At 46.2% G+C, this 20,425-nt stretch overlaps 1 protein-coding gene across 5 annotated transcripts in view; it reads left to right on the forward strand.

The window, feature by feature from the left end:
* Positions 1-5,686: 5,686 nt before the first annotated feature.
* The window catches only part of LOC115505218 (cytokine SCM-1 beta), a 77,210-nt gene continuing 62,471 nt past the window's right edge, over positions 5,687-20,425 (forward strand). For 4 of the 5 annotated variants that reach the window (XM_030302667.1, XM_030302666.1, XM_030302670.1 and 1 more), the window contains exon 1: positions 5,687-5,871. Coding sequence is in view for 2 of the 5 variants with exons in the window: in XM_030302665.1 (XP_030158525.1) it covers positions 5,795-5,871 (77 nt within the window). In the remaining 3 variants the exon portion in view is untranslated. Of the gene's footprint in view, positions 5,872-6,135; positions 6,272-20,425 lie in introns of all 5 variants that reach the window. The other variant, XM_030302664.1, reaches the window with a different exon arrangement.

Raw genomic sequence — 20,425 nt, forward strand, 5'->3', positions numbered from 1 at the left:
TTTGTGAAATTAGAGCAATGGTGTGTTCAACCCATTTCTTTCCTCGGGGGATATGATTAATGGGAAGGATGCTTACAGGGTACTTGGGTTGCTTTAGAGAAGATGTTCTATTCAAGGCAATAAAAGAAAATCTTATAAATCAGGAGACCTCTGGGTGATAGGTTGTCTGCATACAAAATATTCCTATTATTGTTTCATATTTTGCAAATTAGATCTCTCTAGCACAACCGGGATTCAATTGGATGGGAACTTTGTTCCTTCTCAGAAGCCCTGCTGCTGTTTTGTTTGGAGAATAAAAGCATAAATCCTCAATCAGTGATATAATAATGATAAATAAGATTGACAAAACATATGAAGTAATTAAGAGGGTTGGAGAGAAAAATTTTATTAGAAAAAAAATCACGGGGCGCCTGGGTGGCGCAGTCGGTTAAGCGTCCGACTTCAGCCAGGTCACGATCTCGCGGTCCGGGAGTTCGAGCCCCGCGTCAGGCTCTGGGCTGATGGCTCAGAGCCTGGAGCCTGTTTCCGATTCTGTGTCTCCCTCTCTCTCTGCCCCTCCCCCGTTCATGCTCTGTCTCTCTCTGTCCCAAAAATAAATAAACGTTGAAAAAAAAAATTAAAAAAAAAAAAAAAGAAAAAAAATCAGAAAGGCTATTCAGTTGATCATTCCTAGCAGAAAATCCCTGTGAGTAACTAAGCATCAAGCACCCTCCTCAACGAGTTCCACAGTCCACTTGTTAGGGTGGACACGTGAAATCATTCCAGGAAAGCCTCTAGACTTTGATTACCAAATCAAATCTGATTACCAAATGTTACCAAAACTGATGTCCTAACATGAAACAAACCGTAACCCTCGGCAACCCGGTATACGTCTAGGAGGCAGAAGACGAAACTGATATCAGACAATTATTTTGAGGAGACGTTTTTGGGGCAAACTTTTTTTTTTTTAAGTCTGAAATTTATTGTCAAACTGGTTTCCATACAACACCCAGTGCTCATCCCAACAGGGGCAAATTCTTCAACTGTGGATGATGAATCCTAATTATCAACCTCTTTAGAAGTCTCCTTGTAATTCTGTAGAGTGATGGCATTCAGCCTGATGGTCCTGAGCTGAGAAGTCACAGAATCAAGGAGATCAGGGCTGTAGAGACCCCTACAGATTACTGGACAAATCTCTCTCCTTTACAGAGGGTCACAAAGACCCTCATGAAAATATATGCAACGTGCTATGCAAAGTATTTATTCGCTAGTTCAACCTAAATATTTATTACATACCTATTATGTTTCAAGGAAACATTTATCGATTACCTCCTTTCTGCCAGGTACTCTGGGAGATGGATAATAGTTCCCAAACAGAACAGTGATGAATAGGACAGATTACATACAAACAAATAATTAAAGTGCAGTAAGCATGTTCAAAGAGCTATGGAAAACAGAGCAACTTGGTATTCCTCACATAAGAAATAGCCTAGAACGGCACTTCTTAAACTAATAAAATATTCTGATCTATAATATTAAGGGTCTTGGGGAAAAAATTTTGGTGATGCAAGGTTAAGAGATGAGGTGTAATTTTTTTCTTGGAGATTCACGGTGCACAGGAGTTCTGCAGTTAAAAAAATGCTTCTCACGTTTATGGGAGCGTGGACTTTGTCCATCGACCCAACCCTCTTCCTGTCTTTCTTTAACTCTTCTGCCTCCCCCTTTTTTCTCCTTCTCTATCTTCTTTTCCCTCCTTCCCCTCCTTTTCTTCTTCCTCCTTCCTGTTTTTTTTCTGGCAGAACAGTTTCTGTATCTCGCAGAATTCTCAAGTTCTATAGGACGCTGTTTAGGAAGCTCTGCAAGTGTTTTAGCCATTTCTCAGTTAACCAGAAAGCTCCATTTAGCTAAGCGACCGTATTCTCAGAAGACTCCGCTAATGGGCATTTTACCGTAGTTCCAAATCACGGTTGGAATAAATAGTAATTAACAATAACAAACAGTAATAACAGTAATTAACAGTAATAGATCAACAGCTTTTCCTCATCACATACGTAGATTGTTGAAGCAATAATTGATATCATTTGGGGGGGACTTTGATTATTAACCAGAAATGAAGTCATTTGGAGATACGATATACCAAACGATTGCTTCCTGTTTTGTGCCCATTGATCTAATATGCCTAGCATGAGAAGTAATCCAGAGGGTATACAATTTCAGAGCAAATGCATATTTGAGGAAATGCTCCCAGTTGCCAACGCATGCCGGCGGAACCTCTGAATATAGAAATAGCCCATTTTGATGGAAATGAGAGTAACAGAGAATGTTGCATCGCTTCTTTCTTGAGAATTTTATCGATATCAACATCACGAGTCCTTCCCTGGGGCAGTCAGATTACAGATCTGTCTTTCTTGCCTGAGATCTCATTTAGTTTAGAATGACTCCACATCTTTGCACGCTCTTTTACTGAGTTTATTATCTGTATTGCCTGTAAGTTGCTTTGTACATTTGATATATATGGCATATATGATATGCATAACATCTTGCATTGCATTTACACTTCTGGCTCTTTGTTGTCGTTCCAACGCGGCTTAAAATTCTGCATTGTGGCAGTGAGGGAAATATCATCCGGGAGTGGTTTTGGGGGAGCGGGCCGAGTGATCTATTTCCATGTTATTTGTCAAGTCAGTCTCTCTGGGAAGATAGAAATAAAACCGGCCGGATTTTGTGTTCTTACGTTCCCTCACCCCACCGCATTTTCTTTTCTAATCTCTTTTCTAATCTCTATCAACAATTGTTGGTAGCCAATACAGACCTAATAGCCAACAATGGATGGGCCAACAAAGTGCTCTGGCAACAGACTCTAGTGTTTGTTCAGATCTCAGCTCCGCTGTCCCTTCCTCCAGGAAGATTATACGACTGGGCTGTTGGCCCTTCTCAAAGGCTCCACATTGCCCTTCCTCTGTGGCTCTCTTCCCCCACCCCTGGGGTCTCCGGATCCGTTTGTTTATCGCAGCCCATCTCTGTCTCGTCCCTTCAGTAGGAAGTTTCCATATAACTTGTACTGGACCTGAGTTTTGCTCTTTGTGGCAGTATTTCCCTTATCATATTGAAGTCGCCTATTGGCCTATAGCCTTCTCTAGACTGGGTACAAGTTAGGTGAGGGCAGGAGCCATGTCTGTCTGGCTCATTGTGGAGTTCCTGGCAGCTAGCAGAGCAGACAGTCAATACACGTATGAAATGTGATTGAGTTGGACTGACCCCTGCTCAGCTCAAAACCTGTTGTACCACCTCACGGACCTTGCTAGGCTGGTGTTGCCTTGCCCGTCTATCGAATGTCACGTCCGGTAAGCAACTTGCCCATTGTGACCTCAGATGGTGTTTCTGGATTTAGACCGCTGTCCTGTCCGTCCCCACAGAGCCCAAATCTCTTCCAAAGACAGATGGCCTGGAGTCCTCTTCCTGTCTCCACTAAGGCTTGTGCATGAACTTCCAAATCCAGGCCAGCTCCACTCCTGCAGGATCCCTTTCTTGGAATGTCCCAAGTGAACCTCGTCCCTGTGGCTGTACCTTCTCCCCGCTCAGGGACTAAGGTCCCCAGGAAACAGGCACAGTTGTGTGCCTGACTGCTGCTAACTATTCTGAACCCAGGTTATTTTTGAAGAATAATAGCAAACTAGCTATTGGGTCTTCCCTGACTGTGAACCCAGAATGAATGGGTGGCTGTAGGTCTAGCAACCCTTCACTTTCCTTGATCTTCTCCTTACGTATCTCTCAGTGATGAGTCCACCTTAATCCTTCTTAATATTTGTATATTTTTATCTTGTATCCAACACCCTTCCATCTTTTGGAGTTGATAAGTTTTCATACATTGTGATCTGTCCTCAATTTACCCCTTTTCGTGCTTCAGGGACAATGTCTGTGCTCTAGACTATTCTGGCTGCCGTCCTGTTCTTATTATAAAGTATATTGTGAGTCTGAGGAAGTATCTTAACCTCTTTGGGGGTTTTAGGTCGTTGCTTTATGTCTCAGCTTGGAAATGCTAAGAGTATCGTGCCAGGAATTGATTAACGGCAGTGATTTCCTGTACTCTTAGTTTGTGATCTGGCCCTTAATCCTCCTTGGGTCGAGAGCCATAATAATTATAATACTGTAAATGTTACTGCCATTGCAGCTATTAACAACTAAAATATTTATTAAGTATTCTTTTGTGCCAAGTACTGTGCGGAGCACTTTGCACACATTATCTCACGTAATCTTCATGAGGCACCGTCAGCTCAGTTGTCTCTCCATCTCACAGGCAAGGAAACAAAAATTCACGGAGGCTAGATAACTTGCATAAGGTTGCAGATTGGTGAGTGGCAGTCCCCGGATTCCTATTCAGATATGTCTGACATTGTAGTTAATCCTTTGAACCACTTTGCCTCAGCAGAGGCTGGTTCTGGAAACCTCATGGAACCAACCATAGGGAGAGTTTTCTTGGCTTCCCCATCTTGGCCCACCTGAGGCCAAACCTCCAAAGGGTTATTAGTCACTTTCTGTGCAGCACTAAGTGACCTGCAGTGACCCTGAGACTTTCAGTTTCCATTATTATCCCTGTTCCTACCACAGGCTCATCGAGGTATCCTCTCTGTTAATGGCAGCTGTCTTTCCAGCGGTAGACCCAGAAACTTTAGGGTCACGTCTTTCTCTCACATCCTACCTTTGATCCATTAAGAAATCCTGTTGGGTTGGGGGCCCTGGGTAGCTCAGTCGGCCAAGCATCTGGCTCTTGATCTCAGCTCAGGTCTTGATATCACGGTAGTGAGTTCAAGCCCCTGCGTGTGGAGCCTGCTTTTTTTTTTTTTTTTAAAGGAAATCCTGTTGGTTCCATTTTCAGAATATGTCTAGAATCTGACCACTTCTCATCATTTGCACCTGCTGCCTGACTGGTCTAGCCACCATCACCGTTAACTTGGATTACTGAAATAGCCTCTTGGCTTCCTCACTTGTCCCACTCAGCCTTTTGTAAACTTAGAAGTGATCTTTAAAATCATGTCCCAGAGGGGCACCTGGGTGGCTCAGTCGGTTGAGCGTCCGACTCCGGCTCAGGTCAGGATCTCACAGTTCGTGAGTTCGAGCCCCGCGTCGGGCTCTGTGCTGACAGCTCAGAGCCTGGAGCCTGCTTCAGATTCTGTGCCTCCCTCTCTCTGCCCCTTCCCAGCTCATGCTCTGTCTCTCTCTGTCTCTCAAAAATGAATAAATGTTAAAAAAAATTATGTGCTAGAATATATTGCTCCTCTGCTCCCAAAACCTCTTTATGAATAAAATCCCAAGTCCTTACAATAGCGCTGTGAGGCTCTTCATAATCCACCCATACCTCCCTTCTCCGATGTCTGCCCTTCCCCATGTGCCTTCTCTCCACTCCCCTTCTCAGCCCCGTGCAGGCTTTTCAAGCACGGGGATGCACCTGCCTCCATGGTTGTGCACTGACTCTTTGCTCTTCTAGAAGTTTCTCTCCAGATAGCTCCATGGCTATACTTTCATCTTCTTCAAGTTTTTCCTCAAGTATCCCCTTCTCAGTATCCACTGTATTTAAAATTGCAACTCTGCTCAATTTCCAACTCTCTTACTCAGCTCCATTTCCCTCCGTATCTTTATCAACTTACACTTGCTGCGCAATATCCTTACACATCATGTTTCTTTCTTGTTATCTGTCTCCTCCCTGGAGTGTAGGCTCTGGGAAGGCAGGGGTTTTGTGTCTTTGTGTGCTAATATATCCCTGGCACCCCAGGAACAGTGTCCTGCTCACCGGATGTGCTCAATTAACGGCTCTTGAATGAATGAAGTGATGGCTGCTGGATTTTTACACATCAGTCCAATGGGATTTGCAAAACGGGATTCAGGGCAGTCCAGGTAATAATGTTTTCTCAGACTTCAGGGTCATGCTGTCTTCGTTAATAAAAAAACAAATTTTTTTAAAAAGGTTTCTTTTTCTTCAGTTTTCCATTTTCTGGTCTGAAAAGTCATTGTCTTGTCAAGCCTTCCTTGGATTTCAAGTCTCTACCTATTGTCATTTAGATTACAATTTTCAGGACTTCACTTGTCTTCCGTGGGGGTGAAGGTCCCAGATGTGGCTGCCTGGTCATTTTTATAAAGCTCATGATTATTCTGGTGCGGAGACGAATGTCTCCAACAATGCCCAAGACTCTGGTGAAACTGGCCTCAACTGCATGGGGTTATGGTGTCCAGGATCCGTTTGCTCAGGTCCTAGATGCCTTTCTCGGGTTGTAACTGATGGCTGGACCATTAACCCGTAAGTGAACATAGTTCAATGTATGTTTCTGTCAGCTGCTTTTCTGCTTCACACAGCCAGAAAAGAATATTCTGCAGTTTCTCTCCACTGATTTGGCATTTAATTGTGAGAAATACTTAGTTGGCAATTGGGGGATTTCAATGCACGCTCCCTCTTCTATTGCATTTATAAAAATGCAAACGAGTGCTTCCCCTGACCGTGATCCCCCAAAGGTAGCATTTTGCAGGTCTGCATCCACAGAAATAGTTGTGTGTCCTTATTATTTGCTTTGCAGTTGTAAGCTAGTTCCTTACACACGGCCTCCTAGCCTGTGGCAATGCATTAAAAATATTGTTTGAAGTACAGTTTTGAAAGTCTGTGCGTCTAGATCAAGTGGTTCTCTAGGCTCTACTTTATTCTTATATGACTGTTTATTTTTTCAAGTGGCTCCAGTGCAATTTAGGCATGAAATAATAATGATGGATAATTCATCCACTTGGACAGCATTTTACAATCTATGATGCTTGATGGAAGGTCAGGGGTTTGGATACAAGTTTGAAACTCACCTTCGATATTTACAGGCTTTGAAACTCTGAGCACCTTACTTCTCCTCTCTGAACCTACTCTCCTTCACCTCTGCAAGGGTGGCGAGGCCACCCTGTGGGCCCATTATGCTGTTAAGATGGAGGGACAGTGCTTGTAGAGGGCCAGAGGGTTTCTGATGCTGAGCACAGGGCGGGGGTGCTCACTTAATGTGGGTTTCTTTCCTTCCCGCTTTCCCAGAGACTCTCTCCTGTTAGGATCTGCATTGCCTCTACATGACTGTTCTACCTACCAGGATTCCATGTGGAGGAGAGAAGTCTTACCCTCACGGAGCGTACGTGTTAGAGGTGGTGACAGAAATTAGGAAAGAAAGACACACACACACACACACACACACACACACACGCAAGTGGGCAAGCAACAGTAGGCAGTGACCGGGGCTAAGAGGAAAGGTGGTCGGGTAATAGGGTAGGGATTAGGGTGAAGGTGAGATGGGGGGGAGGGGCAAGGAAGGCTACTTCAGTCTATTTGATTCTATTACTTATTTATTTTTGTAACATCAGTTATTGTCAAGGTGGCTCACGTACAGCATATACAGTGTGCTCTTAGTTTTGGGGGGTAGATTCCCGCGACGCATCGCTTATACGCAACACCCAGTGCTCATCCCAGCAAGTGCCCTCCTCAAGGCCCATCATCCTTTTCCCCTGTCCCCTGCGCCCCCCACCCTGACCCATCCACCCTCAGTTTGTTCTCTGTATTTAAGAGTCTTCTATGGTTTTAAGGGAGGCTGTTTTAGACAGAGGACCAGACGACGTGCCAGAGTGAGTTAGGAGGCGAAAGTGAGATTTGAATCCATGGGTCTTGACTCTCATCAACTGCTTGCATTTAAGTAAGCCTAGGTACAGTAAAGCTGTCCTTCCATTCCCCCCCCCCCCCCAGCTGGTGGGTATGGAAGAGTGACACACAGGCCCCGAGTTTCCATGTCCTCCGCAGAGTCCTTCGGTGGGGAAGACACCTCAGCTGGCATTTAGTTCTCAGTCACAGGGGCCATTTGCAAGGACGGCAGTTCAGGGCTTTCATTATTGGAACGATCCCGTAGCATTCACCTCTGACACCTCATTAAAACTTGTCCCTTTTCTTGACCTTTCAGAACTTCTGTGCTACCTACACCAATGTGCTGCCATGCGTCCTGTGCAGACTTGTCTTACCTGGTCTGTGTGTCTCAATCCCAGCCCCCTCCAGTAGGCCTGGAAGTTTTCTGGGGCAACGTCACTGAGCTCATCTTCCTTGGAGAGACCACCAGGGCAGGAATGTCAGGGGACTCAGCTTTTCTGGGGCCACCACTGGCTTTGAGGGTGTAACTCCTAGGTTCACCTTCCAGACACAACTTTCATTATCCTAATTCATCTTTCAAACTCCTGATGATCTCTACTATGTGTTTTCCAATACATTTCTTTCTTTCTTTCTTTCTTTCTTTCTTTCTTTCTTTCTTTCTTTCTTTCTTTCTCTTTCTTTCTTTTTAAATTTTTCTTCATGTTTATTTTTGAGTGAGAGAGAGACAGAGAGCAAGCAGGGGAGGGGCAGAGAGAGGGGGAGACACAGAATCCCAAGCAGGCTCCAGGCTCTGAGCTGTCAGCACAGAGCCCGACGCGGGGCTCGAACCCCTGAACCTCGAGATCATGACCTGAGCCGAAGTCGGACGCTTAACCGGCTGAGCCACCCAGGCGCTCCTCCAATACATTTTTTCTTTTGAAACTGAAGGACAAAGGGACTTTTAGACATGAAGTTTTATTCTTTCCAATATTCCTCCATTTCTTTGATAACAAAATTATCCTGAAACTTAACTATCTTTATGATACCAAGGGGAGTAGGAAATCCTAAACACTCAAGATGGCTCTTTGGAAGAATACTCTTGGTAAGTTCTCCTAGATTAGTTCTAAAATATAGGTCAGGTCCGCTGTATACATATCTAAAACAATACTCAGGCACTAAATGCTACTCATAAAAAATTCAGAGGAATTTAGAGTGGTTTTAAAGTTTAGTGCCAATGGCAAATTGAAAAAATAAGCCATGTGGTAACAGAAATTTCATTTCTGTGTTTAGTGTTGAAAAGTTACAGAAATCCATTGCCAATGATTGTGGAAAATTGAGGTCTGGGCTATAAATATTGAAATTTTAGTTATTCAGATGAGGTAAAGAATGTTCTGAAAATTATGAAGTTATCCAAAAAAGGTTCAGGTTGTTCTAAAAGTTTTAGGGCTTGGGGGAGGGTGATTGCCAGTATTTATATGCTAATTTCTCCCCCTGACCTAATTTAATGGGTTTGAAAGTTCTGCATTTGACCACCTGTCTTGATTGAATGAAGTCAACCAAGTTAGATCTTCCTGTGTTTTATTATTTTGGTGAAGATAATTGGTGAAGATAATCTATTGGTGAAGATCAGGAAAACAAGAATTAAAAAGGTAGTGATGGGGGCACCTGGGTGGCTCAGTCAGTTAAGTGTCCAACTTCGGCCCAGGTCATGGTCTCATGGTTCGCGAGTTAGAGCCCCGCGTCAGGCTCTGTGCTGACAGCTTGGGAGCCGCTTTGAATTCAGTGTCTCCCTCTCTCTCTGCCCCTTCCCAGCTCATGCTTGTACTCTATCTCTGTCAAAAATAAATAAACTTAAAAAAAAAGGTAGTGGTAAAAAAATTTGAGGTCTTTGGAACAAGAATTATTTTTGTTTGCTTATTAATAATTTAAATAAATTAGAAAAAAAGATTGGGGGAAAATGGTGATTTTAAGAGGAAAATATATTCTCAAGGTCCTTGTGTGCTAATAACGATTTGCTAGTTGCAAATCATCTTTATTCCTTAAAGCGATTTCTCTAAGGACTATTGGTAGATTATACTTTACCAACCTCACGTATCCTTTTTCTACTTATGTAAAAATAATGAAACTGTATTTCTTTTTTTTTTTTTTTTAATTTTTTTTTTTTTTTCAACGTTTATTTATTTTGAGACAGAGAGAGACAGAGCATGAACAGGGGAGGGGCAGAGAGAGAGGGAAACACAGAATCGGAAACAGGCTCCAGGCTCTGAGCCATCAGTCCAGAGCCCGACGCGGGGCTCGAACTCACGGACCGCGAGATCGTGACCTGGCTGAAGTCGGACGCTTAACCGACTGCGCCACCCAGGCGCCCCGAAACTGTATTTCTTTAAAAAAGTATTTTGTCATTCAGACTTCTCGCTAATGAGGTGGGTCTTCTGGTTTTGTGCATTTTGGAGATTAGACCAGAATGGATATGCTGTTCATGAAGGAACACTGGGCGATCAGTTCGGTTTCTATGGTTTTCAGGAAAAATTAAACATTTTGCAGAAAAAGTCAACATCCTTGATGGCGTCAATGTACTTGTAGTATTTCTGTTGGCTTGGGGAAGGGAAATAGAATTTATCTTCTCTCTGGCTTCTGCTTGATTTTACATCTAATACCGTATATTTGGTGACAATTGTCTTCACTCCTTGTGTCTTTTAGCTCCAGATTTCTACCTTTTAATGATTTGCTTGAAAAGGATGAAAAATAACACCAAATTTGCCTTGGAGAGCCGATATTTATTCCCATTCTTTATGGCATATCTTGTATTAAAAAAAAACCAAGACACCACAGAGCCCATATTTAGCGTCTTGACGATGGCAAAGGTGTTTAAATCCAAACTTTTAGATCTTTATGTTTCTGAGAAGGGTAGTTTCAGAGGCATCAGGGAAGTAACAAATCCGCATAGACCATTCATTTAACGTTTGTAGTAGATAATAATTTACTGGCCAGGTATTGAATATAAATATTCTTTCTATTAAAATATCTATTATAAAGTTTCACCGTGGTGTATGCCTTCGTAGACAATGAAGAAAATTGTTTAGCTTAGTTTTTTCAACTTTTTCTTTTTTTAAAGTTTTTTAGTTATTTAAGCGATCTCTGTACCCAGCATAGGGCTCGAACCCATGACCCTGAAATGAAGAGTTGCATGCTCTTCCAACTGAGCCATCCGGGGGCCCAACTGTCTCAACTGTCTAATGGGTAGAGCTGTCCAACAGAACAATTAGACTGGTCCTCTGGGAAAAGTGAGTGCCTTCATGACTGGACAGCAGGCAGGGGCAGCAAGGCCATCTATCAGGGACACCGAGCACAGCATTCCTTCTGGAAAGAAAGGCTGTCCTGGAAAGGCAGTATCGCCGACAACCACAAGAGTTTACGGCCAGTTCCCGTGACCTTGGAGTGCCAGCATAACTAAATCTGGAGAGCCCCAGATCAGTCATTTCTTGGTTCAGGCAGCAGTTTTTCCAGAAAAGCTGGTCTTTGCTAGAGCAGGAGCACTTCGCTGAGCTGTGGGTTAGACCCCTGGGTACCGTTCTGTTCATTCACCAACTGGCCACGCACCCGTGAGCAAGAGGCTTCTTATCTGTGCACCTGCCCATGTGCTCATCTAATTAACGTAGGATCAGTTCTGCTGGGGTGAATGGACTCCCAATGTGGTCCCTTTCCTCCTCACATCCACTGGTTGCCTCAGAGTCGGCTTCCCCGTGGTGTGGTACGTGTCCAGGGAAAATAAACTTTTTATTAGCTGAGATAAAAATGTAGACAATTCTGACCAACAACCCCAAGAAGAGAAATTGTTATGGACATTTGCCCACCTCTTAAGGGTGGGTGAGAAGTTCTAGGTAGGGGCCAAGCAGGGATGAGAGAAAATTCTTAATTTGATCTCTAGGACACTTAACGAGAGCTTGAGAGGGGGCAACAAAAATGCATGGTCGGCCAACCCAACCCCGCTATGACCCTAGCAATATGCACTCTTGGTTTGTCCATACAGGTTTAGGGGGGCATCTAAGGAGGAAACCTACCAAACAGATAGTGGTTTGGAGGGAAAGGTGGGAGGGAAAGGTGGGGAAAAGTGGGACCCACACCTTCACCAGAAGATTCCCCAGCCCCTCTGGGGTACAAGACGTACCACATGAGCCAGCACCCCATTCTTCCCAGAACAAGGCAGGCAACTCGGTGACTGTATTTTGGGGCCACGTCACCGGACTTCAACGTGGGTTGTAGGACTGGATCCTTCCCTTTATTTTCCTGCAGTTGCGGATAACCCTAAGTTTACTTTTATTCCTGGAACTTAAAAAATGATGTAATTTTGAGAGTTAATAGAACCCAGAAACCCTGACATCCGTGCATTGAAACTGGAGCAGGATGGCTTCAGCGGTTTTTGTCCGGGGCGTGTTATGTTGACAAAGCAGGAGCTACGATCTTGGGACTCTCTGAATGTCCTTCGCAGACATTTTCCCATGCTGTAGAAGTGATGAATTTTTCCAGTGTCATAAAGACTGAAAAACTGTAAGAGAAAAGGCAGTAGAGTTACCGCCAATAAATTATTGATGATCTGAATATGCAAGTGTCGCTTTAAGCAAGAGGGAATGTATTTGGGAGAAGAGCACAAGGGCTAGAAGTTTGTGATCCCGCCCGCCCTCTGACTTGGCCGTAGGTATGTGTTTGTGTGAACACGGACACATCACAGAACCTCTGCACCCTTGTTGGCTCATCTCTAAAGTGAGGAGGAGGCTGGTTGGTGCTTCTTAGCGTTTTCAACCAAATTTCCTTTCACAGAAAAAGAGGAAAAACATCTGGATAAAATTGACATATCTGATGGCACCAAATTGTTCACGAGTTCTCCTTTGCCTACAGGATATTACGAACTCTTCCCCTTGCCATTATAACCTGGTTCTGATTGATCCCTCCGCGCTGCTGTGACATTACGCCCATCGTTTCCTGTCTTTGTGCCTTTGCTTCATTGTCCCCCCCAGCATGGAAGGTTCCTGTTCTTTTTCCTACACGTCTTCATGCAATGCATCTCTTAAAGCCTGGCTCCAATGCCATTTCCTCCGCAAATTTTCTTTCATTCCCTCCGGAAGAATCCCTTCTCTGTAGCTTAACCTTGCCTTTCTTGTGGCACAACTCTCTACTTGGTTTTTGCGTTCACCACCTTACCGCCTCTGCTAATTTGTGTTTTTCTCGGGGATACGCCTGGCTTCTTTCCCATTTCAATATTTCCCCACGGGTTCCACATCTAGCACGGAATCTTGCGCGTAATTGTATTTCCATTAAGTTTCGTTGAATTAATAAACAAGCAAATTTAGCCTTAAATGGGTTAAGCAAGAGAGTGTTGGAACAATGATGATCCATCTGAATTGCTGGAAAAATCACTTCTAGAAATTGCCCTGTTGATCTTTCATTAATACTATAGCCTTTAGAAAAACTCCGTAAGTGAAATTTACTCAACCCTCCAAGATTCTTAAGTTCTTTTTTTCATATATGGTTATATTTTGTTCCTAATGCAGCATTTGCGGGTACCTATAATTCTGGTATTAATCACCTGGAGTTAGCTCAGACTTCGGGAGTTAAGATCACAGATTCCAACAAGACTGCCTTCACTTTAGATGCTAGCCGAAAGTTTGGGGGCCCTGCACTTATGACCAACTGGCTACAGCTTGGGGTTCCTATGACCCCCTCATGTTTGACGTTCAACTAAAATGACTCACAGAATTCAGGAAAGTGCCGTAATTATGATGATGGTTTCATTATAAAGGATACACATCAGGACCAGCTAAATAAAGACCCAGGTCTGGTAGGTTTCCCAGTGCAGAGCTCCCATTGTCCTCTCCCCATGGAGTGAGGGCATTTTCCCCTCAGCACACTGATATGTGTCACCCCCCAGGAGACTCTTCTGAGTTCAGAATTTTTATTGAGGCTGCATTAGGTAGACATGACCAATTAATCATAGGGCGCATGTTTAGACTCAGTGACCAGTTCCCTTCGCTCTCCAGCGTCCAGGAGGCTGGGCTGATAACACACAGCTCAAAGCCCTGACCCTCTAATCACATGGTTGGTCTTCCTGGCATGATCAGCCCCCCGCCTGAGTCATCTCCTTAGCAGAAACTCAGAGACGGTTTGGGGGGGGGCCATGGGTAATAGATATTCCTACCAATCGGGAACTTCCAAGGGCTTAGAACACCCGGTCCCGGCAACCTGGGACAAAGACAGAGAAGTTCTTTATTATACAACAGTGGGAAATAGAGTGTTATCCTCATTTTATAGGTGGCACTGGGGGAAGAAATGACTTGTTCAGTGTCACAAGGCTGCGTAGTAAGGGAGCCAGAGCTCCAGCCCCGAACCTCTGACTTCGAGTGTCTTTTCACCACAGCATGATGGCTTTCCTACGGGAAGGGTAAATTTGCATTGGCATTGTCATTTCATCCTCCAGACTCTTGGAGTAGCAGGTTTGACCTCAGTGTCCTCTTGGGAACCATGATCACTGTTCCCACTGTTTATCAAGAGCTGCTCCTCCTTCGGTCTGGGGCTCACGAATGCAGAGAATGTGAAGTTGGCGGCCCGATCACCGGGAGGCTCCTTGTGTGACAGGTACACACAGTTTTGCAGACTTGGAAGGTGAGACATAAGCCCGAGCTACCCGCTTTGTTGAGCCGTGGGGAGCAATGGAGCAAAGGAGTCGTAAATATTCAATATTAAGTGTCTGTTTCTGTAGGAAAATCTCTGTTCAAGATCAGAGCATCTGTTACTGGAAAGCTATCTATCTATCTGTCTCTTCTGTCCATATAATCCCACTCCCCCTCCCCCCCCCCCCCCCATCATCTATCTGTGGACCAGGTTCTAACAGCCCTGCAGACTGAGTGTGGCCATGCCCTGCTTTTTGTATGGGGAAGGAGGAGTAGGAAGGGTTGAAGATCCCAGGCATGGCTGGAATACAAATTGCTGATTTTTTTTCCCACATGGCTGTCTTCTCCCTCGCCACCTTCCTTATCCCCCGCCCGGTGCCTCCTAGTCCCCTTTCTCAGAGTTTCACTCAGCAGTTTTCAGAATTTGCCTTTGTTACTTCTTTTCCTACACGGAGGCGTCACCCTCAGTATATGACCCTTCCTGTGCGTCAGGCGCAATTCTCTATGTGTTGTATCTATTAACACCGTGATCTTCACTATCATAATCCCAGTTTACCTATGAAGAAACTGAGGCAAAGAGATGTTTAGTGAACTTTCCAGGGCCTCTCAGCTGGTTAGTGGTCAATCTGGGTTTCAAACTTTGGCATCCATATGAGACGGGGAAATTGAAGGACTCCATAAAAATCTGCTCTTTGCTTTTTTTTCCTGCTTCTGTTCTTGCTAGGACCTGCCTCTTTACACACACCTTGTAATGCAAATAGTGTATGTCTTCCTCGTAAGGGACAAGGAGTTCATGATTTCTCTAGAATAGGTAACATCTAAGGAAGCACCAGGTGAGAACGAGTGGATGAAACCATCGTGTGCGCATTCCAGGCCACCAGCGCTGGACATCTAGGTTCTGAGACCCCCCCCGGCTCGAAGAAAGGTTCTGAGACCCCCCTGGCTCGAAGGAAGAACAACCGGGCCCTTGTCTTAGTTCTAACTGGTTCCTGGATGCCTGAGAGGATGCGTACCCCAGCCCACAGTCCTCGATAAAAACTCCAGCCCGTGGACAAACACAGGACTCCCTCTCCTTTCCTTTCTGAGTCTCCTAGATAGTGTCCATACCCGCACTCTCTCTTGATCTTCAGTGAACCCCGATTTCCCCTCCCACAGCTGGGACCCCCTCCACTGGTCCTGCGGGACGACCTCTGGGTCCCCAGACCCACCTGCTGGCGTCACAGATGCCCAAGTCTGTGCTCTCAGCCATCCCACTAAACTGCCTTGATTAAACGAAAAGAACTTTACTTTCGCAAGTCATGTGAATTTCAGTTACATTGCTGTCTTTCCTCCTTAAGGCTTGTGGGACCTCGGTCAAGTTGGGTAAACTGCCAGGGCCTCAGATTATAGGCCGAGTAAACCAACCGTTCCTTGATTTGGAGCCACCAGGACAGAATGAGCAGCAGCGCCCTGTGCGTGGGTCCTAGCACACTCACGTCCATTTCTCCTTCTCCCTCGCGTGGAGGGGTAGAAGGACCTCTAGAAGGGATCGCTCATCCCCTATTGAGACCTGTGCTCAGCCCTGGACACGCAGTCAGGTTACCATCTTCCAGGCAAGCAGCTCCCACCAAAACAGCCTTCTGAAGCTGCACCCAGCAAGGAGCTGCCTCTGGCTCCTTATCACATCCCCACAGCTGTGCCCAAGTCACTGCAGAGGAGGAAATGGCTTTTTTTTTTTTTTAACTACGATTTTCCAGAAGGTGAGCTGCAGTGCCTGGAAAGCCCAGATATGTCAAGTCACAGTACAGAAATCTATTTTGCTCTCCCCGGGGCTATTTTTCTTTCTGTCTGTCTATGCTGCTTATAGTCTCCGCCGCAGACAGATTGTGGCCAAGAACCTGTGACATGGGCTTTCTCATCTGGGAAGCTCAGTAGAGACCAAAGTGGGCCGCTGACATTTTTCCCCCTGGCCTCAACTGTACAGCTTAGCAACAGCAGGGTCATTGCCCTATTTCTCGCTTTGTTGAGTGCCTAGATCCTTGCTTGGTATTTGCCAACTTCTCTCATGGGTGATTGTTGAATTAAATAGTTGTGGGGCACTTGGGCGACTCGGCTGGTGGAGCGACCGACTCTTGGTTTCGGCTCAGGTCACGAGCTCACAGTTTGTGAATTCGAGCCCCACACCGGGCTCTGTGCTGACAGCGCGGGGTCTGCTTGGGATTCTCTGTCTCCGTCTCTCGCTCCCCCTCCCCTGCTCGCTCTTGCTCTCTCGCTCTCCAAATAGAGAAATCAACTTAAAAACATAAGTGGTTGTACGTGCCCGCCTGCTTTTGTGACTTTGCGTAGATTAGTGTTGTTCCAGGACTTTCTACGGCCTAGGAAGTCATTGAAGGCATTCAGGCCGTCGGTCCTAAGGGGTTTCCTTGATCTGTTTTTAATTTTTCTCTCCAAATACTGATGCAGTCCAGCAGAGTGGAACAGCAGTGAGGTTGGTAACAGACAGACCTGCTTTTGGATTGTGATTCTGCCACTTACCACCGCCCTGACCCTGGGCACGTGCTTCACCATTTCTGAGCCTCATTTCACAGCTGCCAAAGGGGGTGATGGCAGCCAGAGAGCCCATCTAACAGGCGTGTGGATTAGAGAAGGGAGTCCTCTGTGGCCTATTGGCCCCGCTCCCTTGGCTGCAAACCATTCAAGGCGGCTTTTTAAAAAAGTATTTTAGGGGCGCCTGGGTGGCGCAGTCGGTTAAGCGTCCGACTTCAGCCAGGTCACGATCTCGCGGTCCGTGAGTTCGAGCCCCGCGTCAGGCTCTGGGCTGATGGCTCGGAGCCTGGAGCCTGTTTCCGATTCTGTGTCTCCCTCTCTCTCTGCCCCTCCCCCGTTCATGCTCTGTCTCTCTCTGTCCCAAAAATAAATAAACGTTGAAAAAAAAAATTTAAAAAAGTATTTTATTTAAAAATTTTTAAAGGGAGTAATATCTACTCCCAATATGGGGTTCAAAATCATGACCCTGAGATCAAGAGTCATATGCTCTACTGACAGGTGCCCCTCAAGGCAGCTTTTAAGGGACCTCCCTCACAGGGTTGGCGTGAAGGCTAAATGAGATCGTGGGAGTAAAGAGTGTGCAGAAAGCAAGGAGTGAAATTGCTTTGCTTCTGGTGAGCAGAGTGCAAATAACCCCGTGCTGTTTCCTTTGAGCACCTCCAGTCCCACCACCCCCAAGCCCTCTATCTGTCCCATACCGCGGGAAAATCCTGGACAACACCCGATAGATCGGCCGTAATTTGTCACTGGAGGCCCATGTCTCCTCTGTGGGTGTTGTGCCCCCCCCGCCCCACCTCAGGAGCCCTGCCGGCATTCGTTCTCCTCTTCCTCTTCACTCTCCCTCAGAGGAATTGTTTCTGGAAAGAAGTCGATCGCAGGAGTTGGAGCCTTTGAGCCTTTTTCTTCTTTCTAATTGTGTACTTCTGGCGTTCAGGAACATATGTGGTAGCTATTTGGGAAACGTGGACCCATTCCTGGATCACAACGTACTTGCTTCTTCTGAGGCATAAGGCAGATCTGAAAATGGACCCTAGCCGGCCCAGTATCTTGCTGGCTGAAACACGTTCTCCTGGTTCCCTTGTAGATGCGCCGCATTTTCATAATCACATCTTGGCCAGACCCCAAAAGAAGCCAGTGAGCTTTAAACTGAGTGAGGTGCACCCCGACATTCCCTCCGTGTCTCTGACCCCACCCCACCGCCAGCCTCACCCAGGCCTCTTCGTGTTTTTCCTCTCCTTTTCTCTGATCTCTCCCGCTTAGCTCTACAGAACAGTCAGGATTGCTCGCGTCTTTGTCCCCGAAGCTCTTGTTTTCAGACCAAGTAGAGAGAGTGGAGGAGAGCAGCTTCCAGTTTCTTCCTGGCTCCCGGATGTGCCCTGAATCCCAGACAGGAGCCGCACGGAAGCGCCCTGTGACAGAGGTTCCAGGACACTGGAATCTCCCAAACGTCACCTGAATCTTCGGCTGGAGACGCGAGGGGATTGCTCATGGAGGACGAGATGGCAAGCTTCCTTAACAGGGAGCCTGACACAGAGAAGGTGCTGGCATTTTACATGTTGAGTGCCCCAGTGGACCGAGCAAATCATGAATAATAATAAACATGACACGTTTATTGTCCTGTAGCCAGTCAAAAGGCTCCCAAAGACGTCAGAGCCGCACTTTGACACATGGCAGAGGAGTGGTGGTTTTTTTGTCCTTCTTTTAGGGCACGGAGGAGCTTGCTGGGGAGGAAGGCTGTGCATGTGGCACCAACTTGTGTCACCCTCCCCAGGACAATCCCGGGACGTCTCATTTCAGTTTCCTCCAAGAAGCAATGGTGGCAATTGGGTCCCGGTGCTGTCCCAGCCGGGTGGCCCCCAAATGGAAGAGTGAACTGTGAGGGATAGTGGGGACCATTGTCATAGGTTCCGTACCATGAGGCTTTTCAGGGGGTCTTACGGTCACCCCTAGAGGGGTCAGGCAGCGCTGTGCGTGTTGGCTTTGGGGGTCGTAGGTGCGGTTTTCTTGCACCTAAGCAGGTGCACCTAAGCAGGTGCAGTTTTCTTGTTTGCCTGATTGAGAAAACACTCCCCGGGATGACATCATGATTCTCGTCTGGTAGAAAGGAAGGTAGAAAGGAAGCTTCAGGTGGCTCATCTAAAGAATAAAAAGTTCTGGGCTGTTCCCAGAACCCATGGATACAAGGCTTCTCAGTGCAGTCATCATCTGTATATAATCCAGGTGTTAGCTCGGGTTTCAGATATGACTTACCTGCAACCCTTTGTGTGGACCTCCAATGCCTTTCCGGAGGCTTCTGCAATTGCACGAAAGGCTTATGTTTTGCCATTAGCTCTAGCTCTGAGCTTCTGCTGCCAGCGAATGAGTTTAGTTTCTAGATCATGCTTTATCTGCACTGGCTGTTCCACAGTGGTCGGTGTGGCTAAGGGAGCTCGGCTGTCTTCTATGGCCATACCCGTGTGCGCACACACACACACACACACACAACACAGAGTCTTTGTGGATCTAGCAGACGTCACTGAAGGATTGCAGGCCGGGAGAAAAGGCAAAAAAGTGTGACATTTATTTTGAGCAATGTGGCAACTTCAGATTCATTATGAAATGCCTTTTGATGAACTCTCTGTGTTCTACTTGATCTTCAGTGTTTCGCTTAACTGTCTTTGAGATTAACGGCAGGGTCATTGCCCTGTGTCTTTCCTTGTTGAGTGCCTAGATCCTTGCTTGGTATTTACCAACTTCTCTAATAGGTGATTGTTGAATTAAATGGTTGTGGGGCGCTTGGGTGGCTCAGCTGGTGGAGCTACTGACTCTTGGTTTCGGCCCAGGTCACGAGCTCACAGTTTGTGAATTCGAGCCCCACATCGGGCTCTGTGCTGACAGCGCAGGGTCTGCTTGGGATTCTCTGTCTCCGTCTCTCGCTCCCCCTTCCCTGCTTGCTTCTCTCTCTCTCGCCCTCCAAAGAAAGAAATAAACTTAAAAAAATAAGTGGTTGGGGGCGCCTGGGTGGCTCGGTCGGTTGGGCGTCCGACTTCGGCTCAGGTCATGATCTCACGGTCCGTGAGTTCGAGCCCTGCGTCGGGCTCTGTGCTGACGGCTCAGAGCCTGGAGCCTGTTTGAGATTCTGTGTCTCCCTCTCTCTCTCTGCCCCTCCCCTGTTCATGCTCTCTCTCTGTCTCAAAAATAAACGTTAAAAAAAAAAATTAAGGGGCGCCTGGGTGGCGCAGTCGGTTAAGCATCCGACTTCAGCCAGGTCACGATCTCGCGGTCCGTGAGTTCGAGCCCCGCGTCGGGCTCTGGGCTGATGGCTCAGAGCCTGGAGCATGTTTCCGATTCTGTGTCTCCCTCTCTCTCTGCCCCTCCCCCGTTCATGCTCTGTCTCTCTCTGTCCCAAAAAATAAATAAACGTAGAAAAAAAAAAAAAATTAAAAAAAAAAAAATTAAAAAAAAAAGTGGTTGTTCATGCCTGCCTGCATGAAGGTCAGAGAGCAAGGGAGACAGAGGATATGAAGTGGGCTCCACGCTGACAGCAGAAAGCCCAATGCAGGGCTCGAACTCACGAACTGTAAGATTGTGACCTAAGCCGAAGTCGGACCCTCAAGTGACCGAGCTACCCAGGCACCCCATGGACAGT

Source organism: Lynx canadensis, chromosome F1, assembly GCF_007474595.2.
Source record: "Lynx canadensis isolate LIC74 chromosome F1, mLynCan4.pri.v2, whole genome shotgun sequence".
In the NCBI taxonomy this organism is placed as follows: Eukaryota; Metazoa; Chordata; class Mammalia; order Carnivora; family Felidae; genus Lynx; species Lynx canadensis.